The following is a 12487-nucleotide window of genomic DNA, read 5'->3' as shown; positions in this document are numbered from 1 at the left end:
GGCTATGGGCTGCCCTAGGTCGATTCGCTCGCCCCTAGAGCCTCGTGGATCCGCAGCCCTCCAGCATGAAGAACTAGCGAAGAACGAGAAGAAAGATACAAGGGAGAGATAAAAAGTAGATGAACATGAAAAAGTAGTAGATGTGTTTATTCGATTGTGTGTTGTTTCAATCGGCCGTCACCCCCAACATATATAAGAGGCAGCTGCACTTCCCGTACAAGAAAAGAATTTATCTAGGCTTTCCTTACAAGAAAATTACATCAATTCACGTCCAAAGCCCTAGTCAAATTCGGACTGGTTTATCCAAACTTTCCAAAACTGTTCGGTTTAAACTGGCTGCACCTTTCGGGTCTTTTTTGAAGTGGTAAACGATCCCGGATGAAAACAAGCCCAAAAGCAATCTTGACACCGTTTCGACGAGACGAACAACTTTCATGTTGAAGGTTTTTTGATCAAAGATCATCTTGAGGGTGAGATCGGTCTCGCAACACAGGCTATTTCCTCGCGCTACCCTTCAGACATGTGTGTGGTGGGGCGCGCCACATCTCGCCTCGTGACTGGGCTGCACTCCGATTGCTCTAACTTTTGCATACGAACTCGGATTTGAATGATTTTTATATCAAAATTGATCATTTCGACGAGACGAAGACAACCCATGTAGATCATTTTTCCATCGGAGATCATCTGAATAACCATTTGAGCCCATCTTCAACTTCTCATTCGATTGACTATCACAGCCTCCAACCCGGCAAGTTTTCCATCCGAGTAAGCTTTCCACACCGGCAATGTTTCTACCCGGCATGCTTTCACACCGGCAAGGTTTCACTCCGGCAAGGTTTGTACTCCGGCAAGGGTTCCTCCCTGACAATGTTTCTTCCCCGGCAAGATTTCACACCGGCAAGCACCGGCGATCTTTCTGTGCCGGCAAGCTTTCCACGCCGGCAAGCCTTCACACCGGCAAGCTTTCACACCGGCAAGATTTTACCCCGGCAAGGTTTTCGCCCCGGCATGCTGCTTTATGATCGTGCCAGTTTTAAGCATCAACACACGTACGTGAGAAAATCTCATCCTTTTCCCGTTTACATGTATGTGTGTTTCTTAGTTGGTGTATGTACGTAAGTTCTCTTTTTAAAGAGGCCCACCATTTACCAAATATATTTTCTTTAACATATGTGCGTTCAGATGTGTCACGTACAGTCGTTGGAGGCCCAGAGCATTATATATGTTAGATAAATCTAACGGTCAAGATAATTCTATTTGTTAAGATTTACCAGATCAAGGGCTAGTAATTTCTAATTAACGTGCAATTTTCTAGCATATTTACCTTGCTCCTGGTTCACCTTATATTACTTTTAATATATAAATAGATGCAACATAAATATGTAGACAAGACCTGTGTTTGTCTTTTATTCCCAAGTTTGAACTAGTATAGTTCGGGTTCTTACATGATAGTGCATGTCACATTATTTTTTCACCGCTACAACGACCAAACCATGGACTAAGAAAACGGTGTTTCATATATCTAGTACTATAGTTATTTTCTTCTCAGTTAGTACCGAAGATGCCAAATGGCGCGATGGTGCAATATGGAGGGATGTAGACATTGCACATTGCAGGTAGCGTCTGTAGCGCTAGGTTCCTTATTTCCTCGAACTGGGGCAGTTGTTGAGGCTGGACAGAGCCCTGGGCCTGTGGGTTTTGCTGAGATGGCCGGAAGGAGCCCTGGCCTAATGGATATTGTTGCTGAGACTGTTGGAAGGATACCTGGCTCGATGGTTGTTGTTGTTGTTTTTGTTGTTGATGCAGAATAATAGCATGAACAACATTGTGGATGGCCTGGCACTGCGACTGCTCAGGGATCTGCCATAGGTGCTGACAACACAATTCTTGCAACAGCTGGTAAGTACTTTGTGGCAAAACTTGTGATCTTCCATGCGCTATGTTGTGTTGCTGCAATACAACATCCATGCATGGAATCAGTTGTTGTTGCAAAATTTGTTCAAGGATTTGTTGTTCTTGTTGTTGTTGTTGTTGTTGTTGTTGTTGTTGTTGCTGTTGCTGCTGCTGTGAAATTGGTTGTTGTGGTTGCGAATACTGTGGTTGCGGTTGTGGATATGGTTGTTGTGGTCGAAATGGTTGTGGCTGCGAATATGGTAGTTGCGGCTGCGGAAATGGTTGCAGCTGCAGATATGGTTGTTGTGATGGAAATGGTTGCGGCTGTGGATATGGTTGTTGTGGTGGAAATGGTTGTTGCTGCCCTAGAAATTGTTGTTGTTGTACCAATGGAACTTGCTCTTGTGGTTGTTGCTGAGATGGATTTTGTGGCTGCAATTGTGGCACTGGAACTCTAACTGCAGTTGTGGCGGTGGTCGCCACGGTAGCAAGGAGGGCAAGGATGAGAAATGTCTTCATGGTGGATTTGTATTGACCACAGCTTGCTTGGCTTAAATGATGCGCTCTACTTATGAGAATGATGGATGAGGAAGGATGATCGTCATGCTACGGGGCTATTTATAGCTGTCATGGAATGATCTCTTTCACAATTGGCATTTGTTTGTGTGGAAAGTGCTTGGATGCTTCTCAAAATCATCATTTGGTATGTTCTGTTTGGTGGCACTACTTACAAGTGTATTCTTGGACTGTTCATTAAAGTTCCTTGTTGTTGCACTATCATTCCACCACCAAAAAGGTGTGATAACACGCATGACTCATCTTATTCACTTTACAGCTCAAACACTAATCTGGATTGCCTATTTTTCTAAAACTAAGTTTGTAATTTTCTGCAAATTGTTACGCATAAACTAGATAAGCATGGCTGTCACGGTACTTACTTTGTAGTCTTGTGTGGTCTGTTAAGATAGATATAAGACTAGTAATGTAACTTGCGTTAGTAGGCCATGACTCATCAAATTCCTTTTACATGTCAAGTGTTGTAGTGTTCTAGAAGTTATTAGCAAGCATAAACATGTTCTACAAGTTGTTACGTGTAAACTAGATAAGCTTGACTTGCACACAAACAAGATTGTAATCACTAGTCATCTACCCGTGCAACTGCAAGGCCTAGCTATTATAGGGGTACATATTTATTACTAAATATTTATATGTAAAATTCAAGCGCTTAAATTACAGATATCATACATCTGAACATATGCTAAGTTATTCAAACAATTATAGTACAATATAAGCACATATATTATAAACTTCATTATATGGAAGAGTGCCTCTACTTCCCATTTATATAAAAAAATATGAACATCTACAATACCAAAACTATATAGTATGGAAATGCATTTCATGACGCAGCTGGTAATAATTATTTCATATTGTGAATGTTGATATTTTTTTATTATAAAGTTAGTTAAAATTTACAAATCTTGACTTTGACCAAACTTTATATGCAGACTAAAAATAAATGGAGGGAGTATCTTGGGGTCCCTGCCACGTCACGTTTGTCATACATTCAGTACGCGTGTCGCCCCGAACGAGTGGAGACTTCATCGTCACCTTATCCTTTCCCTGCAGGCTCAAGTCTGCTTCTTCTCAATCTTTCAATTCTAATCCGGGACGTCGTCGTCTACTTGCGTGCACCAATGGCCAGCTCTCGCCGGGATTCACCCTGTGCCCATGTACAAGCGCCTTCCAGAAGCCATCCGAGCGGCGGCCCCACAACACTCGCGGGGAGGTCCCAACATAGGAGGTGGACGAGGCTGTCCAGCTCGCGGCTAAGCTGCTCTTCGCCGGGGTCGCCGTCGTTTCCATGCGCCACACGGGAAGGAAGTTGGTCACCGAGTTCCCGGGGATTCTCCGCGCACCCAGGTACTCCGCCGCCTCCCCAGTAGTTGTCTGAGAGGCGGCCCGCGATGCGCGAAAGTGTGTCCCAATTTTCAGACCCCCCCCAGAACTGATGTGGTCTCCCTTACCCATGTTGCAGCAACTGTGCTGTCGCATCGGGGACTGATACCGACATGCAGACCGGCGATGAGACTGAGACCGGCGCCAAGACTAGCGGAGCTGGTCTAGAACCGAAAGCAAAGAGGCCACGGCGCCCAAACCAGCTCATGAGTACTAGACTGGTGGTCACGGAGATGGACAGCGGTATTTTTGAGACAATAGCGCCCGAGGAAGCGCAATCGTGCTACGGCAATCAAATAGGTTTCATCGTACGGACAACTGCCACGATCAACGATGGGAAACTACAGAAGATAGATAATATGAGGCCCTCCCTTCTAAAGAAGCTGCACCAGATATTCTTGTTCCCTGACCGCAGTGAAAAGGATAATAAAGATCCAGATAAGGAGCTGGCAATGAAGAAGATAAACAAACACGCCATGCCCAAGTTTAGCGACGCGTTGGCCGCCTGGAAAACAAGGTTGAAACATCGGATCGTCGACAAAAAGAACCCTTGCTACCTCTTGAGCACTGCGTTGGTTTTCCCCGAAGAGGAAGGGATGATGCAGCAAAGTAGGGTAAGTATTTCCCTCAGGTTTTGAGAACCAAGGTATCAATCCAGTAGGAGGCTACGCGGGAGTCCCTCGTACATGCACAAAACAAATAAATCCTCGCAACCAACGCGAATAGGGGTTGTCAATCCCTACACGGCCACTTACGAGAGTGAGATTTGATAGATATGATAAAGATAATTTTATTGGTATTTTTGTGATAAAGATGCAAAGTAAAATAAAGGCAAAGTAAAAAGCAAAGGAAATAACTAAGTAGTAGGAGATTAATATGATAAAGATAGACCCGGGGCCATAGGTTTCACTAGTGGCTTCCCTCGAGAGCATAAGTATTCTACGGTGGGTGAACAAATTACTGTTGAGCAATTGACAGAATTGAGCATAGTTATGAGAATATCTAGGTATCATCATGTATATAGGCATCACATCCGAGACAAGTAGACCGCTCCTGCCTGCATCTACTACTATTACTCCACTCATCGACCGCTATCCAGCATGCATCTAGAGTATTAAGTTAAAAACAGATTAACGCCTTAAGCAAGATAACATGATGTAGAGGGATAGACTCATGCAATATGATGAAAACCCCATCTTGTTGTCCTCGATGGCAACAATACAATATGTGCCTTGCTGCCCCTACTGTCACTGGGAAAGGACACCGCAAGATTGAACCCAAAGCTAAGCACTTCTCCCATTGCAAGAAAGATCAATCTAGTAGGCCAAACCAAACTGATAATTCGAAGAGACTTGCAAAGATAACCAATCATACATAAAATAATTCAGAGAAGATTGAAATATTATTCATAGATAGACTTGATCATAAACCCATAATTCATCGGTCTCAACAAACACACCGCAAAAAGAAGATTACATCGAATAATTCTCCACGAGAGAGGGGGAGAAAATTGTATTTAGATCCAAAAAGAGAGAAGAAGCCATCTAGCTAATAACTATGGAACCGTAGGGCTGAGGTGAACTACTCACACTTCATCGGAGAGGTTATGGTGTTGATGTAGAAGCCCTCCATGATCGATGCCCCCTCCGGCGGAGCTCCGGAACAGGCCCCAAGATGGGATCTCGTGGATACAGAAAGTTGCGGCGGTGGAATTAGGGTTTTGGCTCCGTATATGATCGTTTCGGGGTACATAGGTATATATAGGAGGAAGGAGTACGTCGGTGGAGCAACAGGGGGCCCACGAGGGTGCAGGGCGCGGGGGGGGGGGGGGGGGGGGGGTAGGCACGCCCTCTACCTCGTGGCCCCTCTTTTGTGTCTTGACGGAGGGTCCATGTCTCCTGGGTCTTGTTCGTTGAGAAAATCACGTTCCCGAAGGTTTCATTCCGTTTGGACTCCGTTTGATATTCCTTTTCTTTGAAACCCTAAAACAGGCAAAAAAACATCAAATCTGGGCAATATTGTCCAAAACAGTAGATAATAGGTTAATAGGTTAGTCCCAAAAATAATATAAAAGTGGATAATGAAGCCCAATATTGTCCAAAACATTAGATAATATAGCATGGAGCAATCAAAAATTATAGATACGTTGGAGACATATCAAGCATCCCCAAGCTTAATTCCTGCTCGTCCTCGAGTAGGTAAATGATAAAAACAGAATTTTTGATGCGGAGTGCTACTTGGCATGATTTTAATGTAATTCTTCTTAATTGTGGTATGAATATTCAGATCCGAAAGATTCAAGACAAAAGTTCATATTGACATAAAAATAATAATGCTTCAAGCATACTAACTGAGCAATTATGTCTTCTCAAAATAACATGGCCAAAGAAAGTTCATCCCTACAAAATCATATAGTTTATTCATGCTTCATTTTTGTCATACAAGAATGCTCTCATCATGCACAACCCCGATGACAAGCCAAGCAATTGTTTCATACTTTAGTGATCTCAAACCTATAAACTTTCACGCAATATATGTTTGCAAGCCATGGACATAACACTATGGGTGGAATAGAATATAATGACTCGGGTTATGTGGAGAAGACAAAAAGGAGAAAGTCTCACATCAACGAGGCTAATCAATGGGCTATGGAGATGCCCATCGATTGATGTAATGCAAGGAGTAGGGATTGCCATGCAACGGATGCACTAGAGCTATAAATGTATGAAAGCTCAACAAAAGAAACTAAGTGGGTGTGCATCCAACTTGCTTGCTCACGAAGACCTAGGGCACTTGAGGAGTCCCATTGTTGGAATATACAAGCCAAGTTCTATAATGAAAAATTCCCACTAGTATATGAAAGTGACAAATCAAGATACTCTCTATCATGAAGATTACGGTGCTACTTTGAATCACAAGTGTGGAAAAAAAGGATAGTAGCATTGCCCCCCTTTTTTATATTTTTTTTATTTGGCCTTTTTTTGGCCCTTCCTTTTTTCTCTTTTTGGGACCATGCTCTATTAATGATGATCATCACACTTATATTTATTTACAACTCAATAATTACTACTCGATACTAGAACAAAGTATGACTCTATATGAATGCCTCCGGCGGTGTACCGGGATATGCAATGGACCAATAGTGACATGTATGAAAGAATTATGAACGGTGGCCTTGCCACAAATACTATGTCAACTACATGATTATGCTAAGCAATATGACAATGATGAATGTGTCATGATGAACGGAATGGTGGAAAGTTGCATGGCAATATATGTAGGAATGGCTATGGAAATGCCATAATAGGTAGGTATGGTGGCTGTTTTGAGGAAGATATAAGGAGGTTTATGTGTGGAAGAGCGTATCATATCACGGGGTTTGGATGCACCGGGGAAGTTTGTTCCAACACTCAATGTGGGAAAGGGCAATGCACGGTACCGAAGAGGCTAGCAAGGATGGAAGGGTGAGAGTGCGTATAATTCATGGACTCAACATTAGTCATAAAGAGCTCACATACTTATTGCAAAAATCTACAAGTCATCAAAAACCTCGGTACTACGCGCATGCTGCTAGGGGGATAGATTGGTAGGAAAAGACCATCGCTCGTCCCCGACCACCACTCATAAGGAAGACAATCAAATAACACCTCATGTTTCAAATTTGTTACACAACGTTTACCATACATGCATGCTACGGGACATGCAAATTTCAACACAAGTATTTCTCAATTTCACAACTACTCAACTAGCACGACTTTGATATTATTACCTCCATATCTCAAAACAATCATCAAGCATCAAACTTCTCTTAGTATTCAAAACACTCTTAAGAAAATTTTACTAACTTTGAATACCTAGCATATTAGGATTTTAAGCAAATTACCATGCTATTAAGAATCTCAAAATAATCTAAGTGAAGCATGAGAGATCAATAGTTTCTATAAAACAAATTCACCACCGTGCTCTAAAAGATATAAGTGAAGTACTAGAGCAAAACTATATAACTCAGAAGATATAAGCGAAGCACATAGAGTATTCTAAAAAATTCCAAATCATGTATGGCTCGCTCAAAAGGTGTGTATAGCAAGGATGATTGTGGTAAACTAAAATATAAAGAGTCAAATAATACAAGACGCTGCAAGCAAAACACATATCTTGTTGGGAATAAAAATATAGCTCCAAGTAAAGTTACCGATAGAAGTAGATGAAAGAGGGGATGACTTCCGGGGCATCCCCAAGCTTTGGCTTTTAGGTGTACTTATATTATCCTGGGGGTGCCATGGGCATCCCCAAGCTTAGGCTCTTGTCACTCCTTGTTCCATAATCCATCAAATCTTTACCCAAAACTTGAAAACTTCACAACACAAAACTTAAAGTAGAAAATCTCGTGAGCTCCATTAGCGAAAGAAAATAAAAGACCACTTCAAGGTATTGTAATGAACTCATTATTTATTTATAGTGGTGTTATACCTACTGTATTCCAACTTCTCTATGGTTTGTAAACTATTTTACTAGCCATAGCTTCATCAAAATAAGCAAACAACATACGGAAAACAGAATCTTTCAAAAACAAAACAGTCTGTAGTAATCTGTAGCTAGCTAAAGAGCTGGAACCCCAAAAATTCTAAAATAAATTGCTGGACGTGAGGAATTTATATATTAATCATCTGAAAAAATAATTAACTAAATAACACTTTCCAAATAAAAATGGCAGCAGTTCTCGTGAGCGCTGAAGTTTCTGTTTTTTACAGCAAGTGTAACAAGACTTTCCCCAAGTCTTCCCAACGGTTCTACTTGGGACAAACACTAATTAAACACAAATAACACAACAAAAACAGAGGCTAGATAAATTATTTATTACTAAACAGGAGCAAAAATCAAGTAATAAAAATAAAATGGGGTTGGCTCCCAACAAGCGCTATCGTTTAACGCCCCTAGCTAGGCATGACAAGCAAGGATAGATCTAGGTATTGCCATCTTTGCTAGGAAATCCATAAGTGGCTATCATACTAGATTCATAAGGTAATTTAATTTACTTTCTAGGAAAGTGTTCCATGCCTTTCCTTAATGGAAATTGGAATCTAATATTTCCTTCCTTCATATCAATAATTGCACCAATCGTTCTAAGGAAAGGTCTACCAAGAATAATAGGACATGAAGGATTGCAATCTATGTCAAGAACAATAAAATCTACAGGCACATAATTCCTATTTGCAACAATAAGAACATCATTAATTCTTCCCATAGGTTTCTTAATAGTGGAATCCGCAAGGTGCAAGTTTAAAGAGCAATCATCAAAATCACGGAAACCTAACAAATCACACAAAGTCTTTGGAATCGTGGAAACACTAGCACCCAAATCAGATAAAGCATAGCATTCATGATATTTAATTTTAATTTTAATAGTTGGTTCCCACTCATCATAAAGATTTCTAGGGAAAGAAACTTCCAATTCAAGTTTTTCTTCATAAGATTGCATCAAGGCTTCAACGATATGTTTAGTAAACGATTTATTTTGACTATAAGCATGAGGAGAATTTAGCACGGATTGTAACAACGATATACAATCAATCAAAGAGCAATTTTCATAGTTAAATTCCTTGAAATCCACAATAGTGGGTTTAGCAACATCTAGGGTTTTAATTTCTTCAATCCCTCCTTTATCAATTTTAGCATCAAGATCAACAAATTCTGAATTCTTGGAACTCCTTCTAGGTAAAGGTGGATCATATTCAGTCCCATCACTATCAAGATTCATATTGCAAAACAAAGATTTAATAGGGAACACATCAATAACTTTTAGATCTTCATCATTATTTTCATAGGAACTAGAAGAACACGCTATTATAAAGGCATCTTTCTTAGGACGCATCCTAGCGGTTCTTTCTTTGCACTCATCAATGGAAATTCTCATGGATTTGAGAGACTCATTGACATGATGCTTAGGTTGAATAGATCTAAGTTTCAAAGAATCAACATCAAGAGTAATTCTATCAACGTTCCTAGCCAAATCATCAATCTTAAGCAATTTTTCTTCAATCAAAGGATTGAAATTCTTTTGCGAAGTAATAAATTCTTTAATATTAGATTCAAAATCAGAGGTCATCTTATTATAATTTCCATAAGAATTGTTGTAGGAATTACCATGATTATTAGAGAGATTACTAGGATAAGGCCTAGGGTTGAAATTTCCTCTATACGCGTTGTTACCAAAATTGTTCCTACCAACAAAATCCACATCCATAGATTCATTATTATTCTGAATCAAACTAGACAAGGGCATATCATTAGGATTAGAAGAAACACACTTATTAGCAAATAATTTCATAAGTTCATCCATCATTCCACTCAAAACATTAATTTCTTCTATCGCATTCACCTTTTTATTAGTAGATCTTTCAGTATGCCGTTGAGCATAATTAACCATAATATTATATATGAGTTTAGTAGCTTCTCCTAAAGTGATTTCCATAAGGGTGCCTCCCGCGGCCAAATCTAAAAGATTTCTAGAAGCAAAGTTCAATCCGGCATAAAAATTTTGTATAATCATCCACAAATTTAAACCATGGGCAGGGTAATTACGTATCATTAGTTTCATTCTCTCCCAAGCTTGTGCAACATGTTCATGATCAAGTTGATTAAAATTCATAATATCGTTTCTAAGAGAGATGATCTTAGCAGGAGGAAAATACTTAGAGATAAAAGCATCTTTGCACTTATTCCATGAATCAATACTATTTTTAGGCAAAGACGAAAACCAAGCTTTAGCATGTTCTCTAAGCGAAAAATGAAATAGCTTCAATTTAACAATATCATTATCCACATCTTTATTCTTTTGCATGTCACACAAATCAACGAATCTATTTAGGTGGGTAGCGGCATCTTCACTAGGAAGGCCGGAAAACAGATCTTTCATGACAAGATTCAGGAAAGCAGTATTAATTTCACAAGATTCAGCATCGGTAAGAGGAGCAATCGGAGTGCTAATAAAATCATTGTTGTTGGTATTGGTGAAGTCACATAATTTATTATTATCTTGAGCCATCGGGACAAGCAAGCAACTAACACACAAGCAAACAGAAAGCAAGCGGGAAAAAAGAGGCAAATAGAGAAAGAGAGGGAGGATAGAGAGAGAGGGCGAATAAAACGGCAAGGGTGAAGTGGGGGAGAGGAAAACAAGAGGCAAATGGCAAATAATGTAATGCGGGAGATAAGGGTATGTGATGGGTACTTGGTATGTTGACTTTTGCGTAGATCTCCCCGGCAACGGCGCCAGAAATCCTTCTTGCTACCTCTTGAGCACTGCGTTGGTTTTCCCCGAAGAGGAAGGGATGATGCAGCAAAGTAGCGTGAGTATTTCCCTTAGTTTTTGAGAACCAAGCTATTAATCTAGTAGGAGGCTACGCGCGAGTCCCTCGTACTTGCACAAAACAAATAAATCCTCGCAACCAACACGAATAGGGGTTGTCAATCCTTACATGGCTACTTACGAGAGTGAGATCTGATAGATATAATAAAGATAATATGTTTGGTATTTTTGTGAAAAAGATGAGAAGTAAAATAAAGGCAATGGAAAAAGCAAAGGAAATAACTAAGTAGTAGGAGATTAATATGATAAAGATAGACCCGGGGGCCATAGGTTTCACAAGTGGCTTCTCTCGAGAGCATAATTATTCTATGGTGGGTGAACAAATTACTGTTGAGCAATTGACAGAATTGAGCATAGTTATGAGAATATCTAGGTATGATCATCTATATAGGCATCATGTCCGAGACAAGTACATCGACTCATGCCTGCATCTACTACTATTACTCCACTCATCGACCACTATCCAGCATGCATCTAGAGTATTAAGTTAAAAACACAGTAACGCCTTAAGTAAGATGACATGATGTAGAGGGATAGACTCATGCAATATGATGAAAACCCCATCTTGTTGTCCTCGATGCCAACAATACAATACATGCCTTGCTGCCCCTACTGTGACTGGGAAAGGACACCGGAAGATTGAACCCAAAGCTAAGCACTTCTCCCATTGTAAGAAAGATCAATCTAGTAGGCCAAACCAAACTGATAACTCGAAGAGACTTGCAACGATAAACAATCGTACATAAAATAATCCAGAGAAGATTCAAATATTATTCATAGATAGACTTGATCATAAACCCATAATTCATCGGTCTCAATAAACACACCGCAAAAAGAAGATTACATCGAATAGTTCTCCACAAGAGAGGGGGAGAACATTGTATTGAGATCCAAAAAGAGAGAAGAAGCCATCTAGGTAATAACTATGGACCCGTAGGTCTGAGGTGAACTACTCACACTTCACCGGAGAGGCTATGGTGTTGATGTAGAAGCCCTCCGTGATCGATGCCCCCTCCGACGGAGCTCCGGAATAGGCCCCAAGATAGGATCTCGTGGATACAGAAAGTTGCGGTGGTGGAATTAGGGTTTTTGCTCTGTATCTGATCGTTTGGGGGTACGTAGGTATATATAGGAGGAAGGAGTGCGTCGGTGGAGCAACAGGGGCCCCACGAGGGTGGATGGCGCGCCTGGGGAGCGTAAGCGCGCCCCCTACCTCGTGGCCTCCTCTTTTGTGTCTTGATGTAGGGTCCAAGTCTCCTGGGTCTT

The 12487-nt window shown here is 40.7% G+C and overlaps 1 protein-coding gene across 1 annotated transcript; it reads right to left on the bottom strand.

Annotated features, from left to right (window-relative positions):
* Window positions 1-1381: 1381 nt before the first annotated feature.
* Window positions 1382-2475, bottom strand: LOC125516004 (alpha/beta-gliadin A-II-like). Its single transcript, XM_087531095.1, has one exon. The coding sequence runs from the start codon at window positions 2410-2412 to the stop codon at window positions 1546-1548; it is 867 nt and encodes a 288-aa protein (XP_087387221.1). The 5' UTR covers window positions 2413-2475; the 3' UTR covers window positions 1382-1545.
* Between the last annotated feature and the right edge of the window lie 10012 nt (window positions 2476-12487).

Source organism: Triticum urartu, chromosome 6A, assembly GCF_056163025.1.
Source record: "Triticum urartu cultivar PI428250 chromosome 6A, HENAU_Tu73, whole genome shotgun sequence".
NCBI lineage: Eukaryota > Viridiplantae > Streptophyta > Magnoliopsida > Poales > Poaceae > Triticum > Triticum urartu.
The sequence above is the reverse complement of the archived record's forward strand: the minus strand, read 5'-3'. Positions and strand labels throughout refer to the sequence as shown.

Excerpts from the sequence above, each read along its gene's own strand:
- LOC125516004 (XM_087531095.1), bottom strand. The coding sequence starts at position 2,412 with ATGAAGACATTTCTCATCCTTGCCCTCCTTGCTACCGTGGCGACCACC.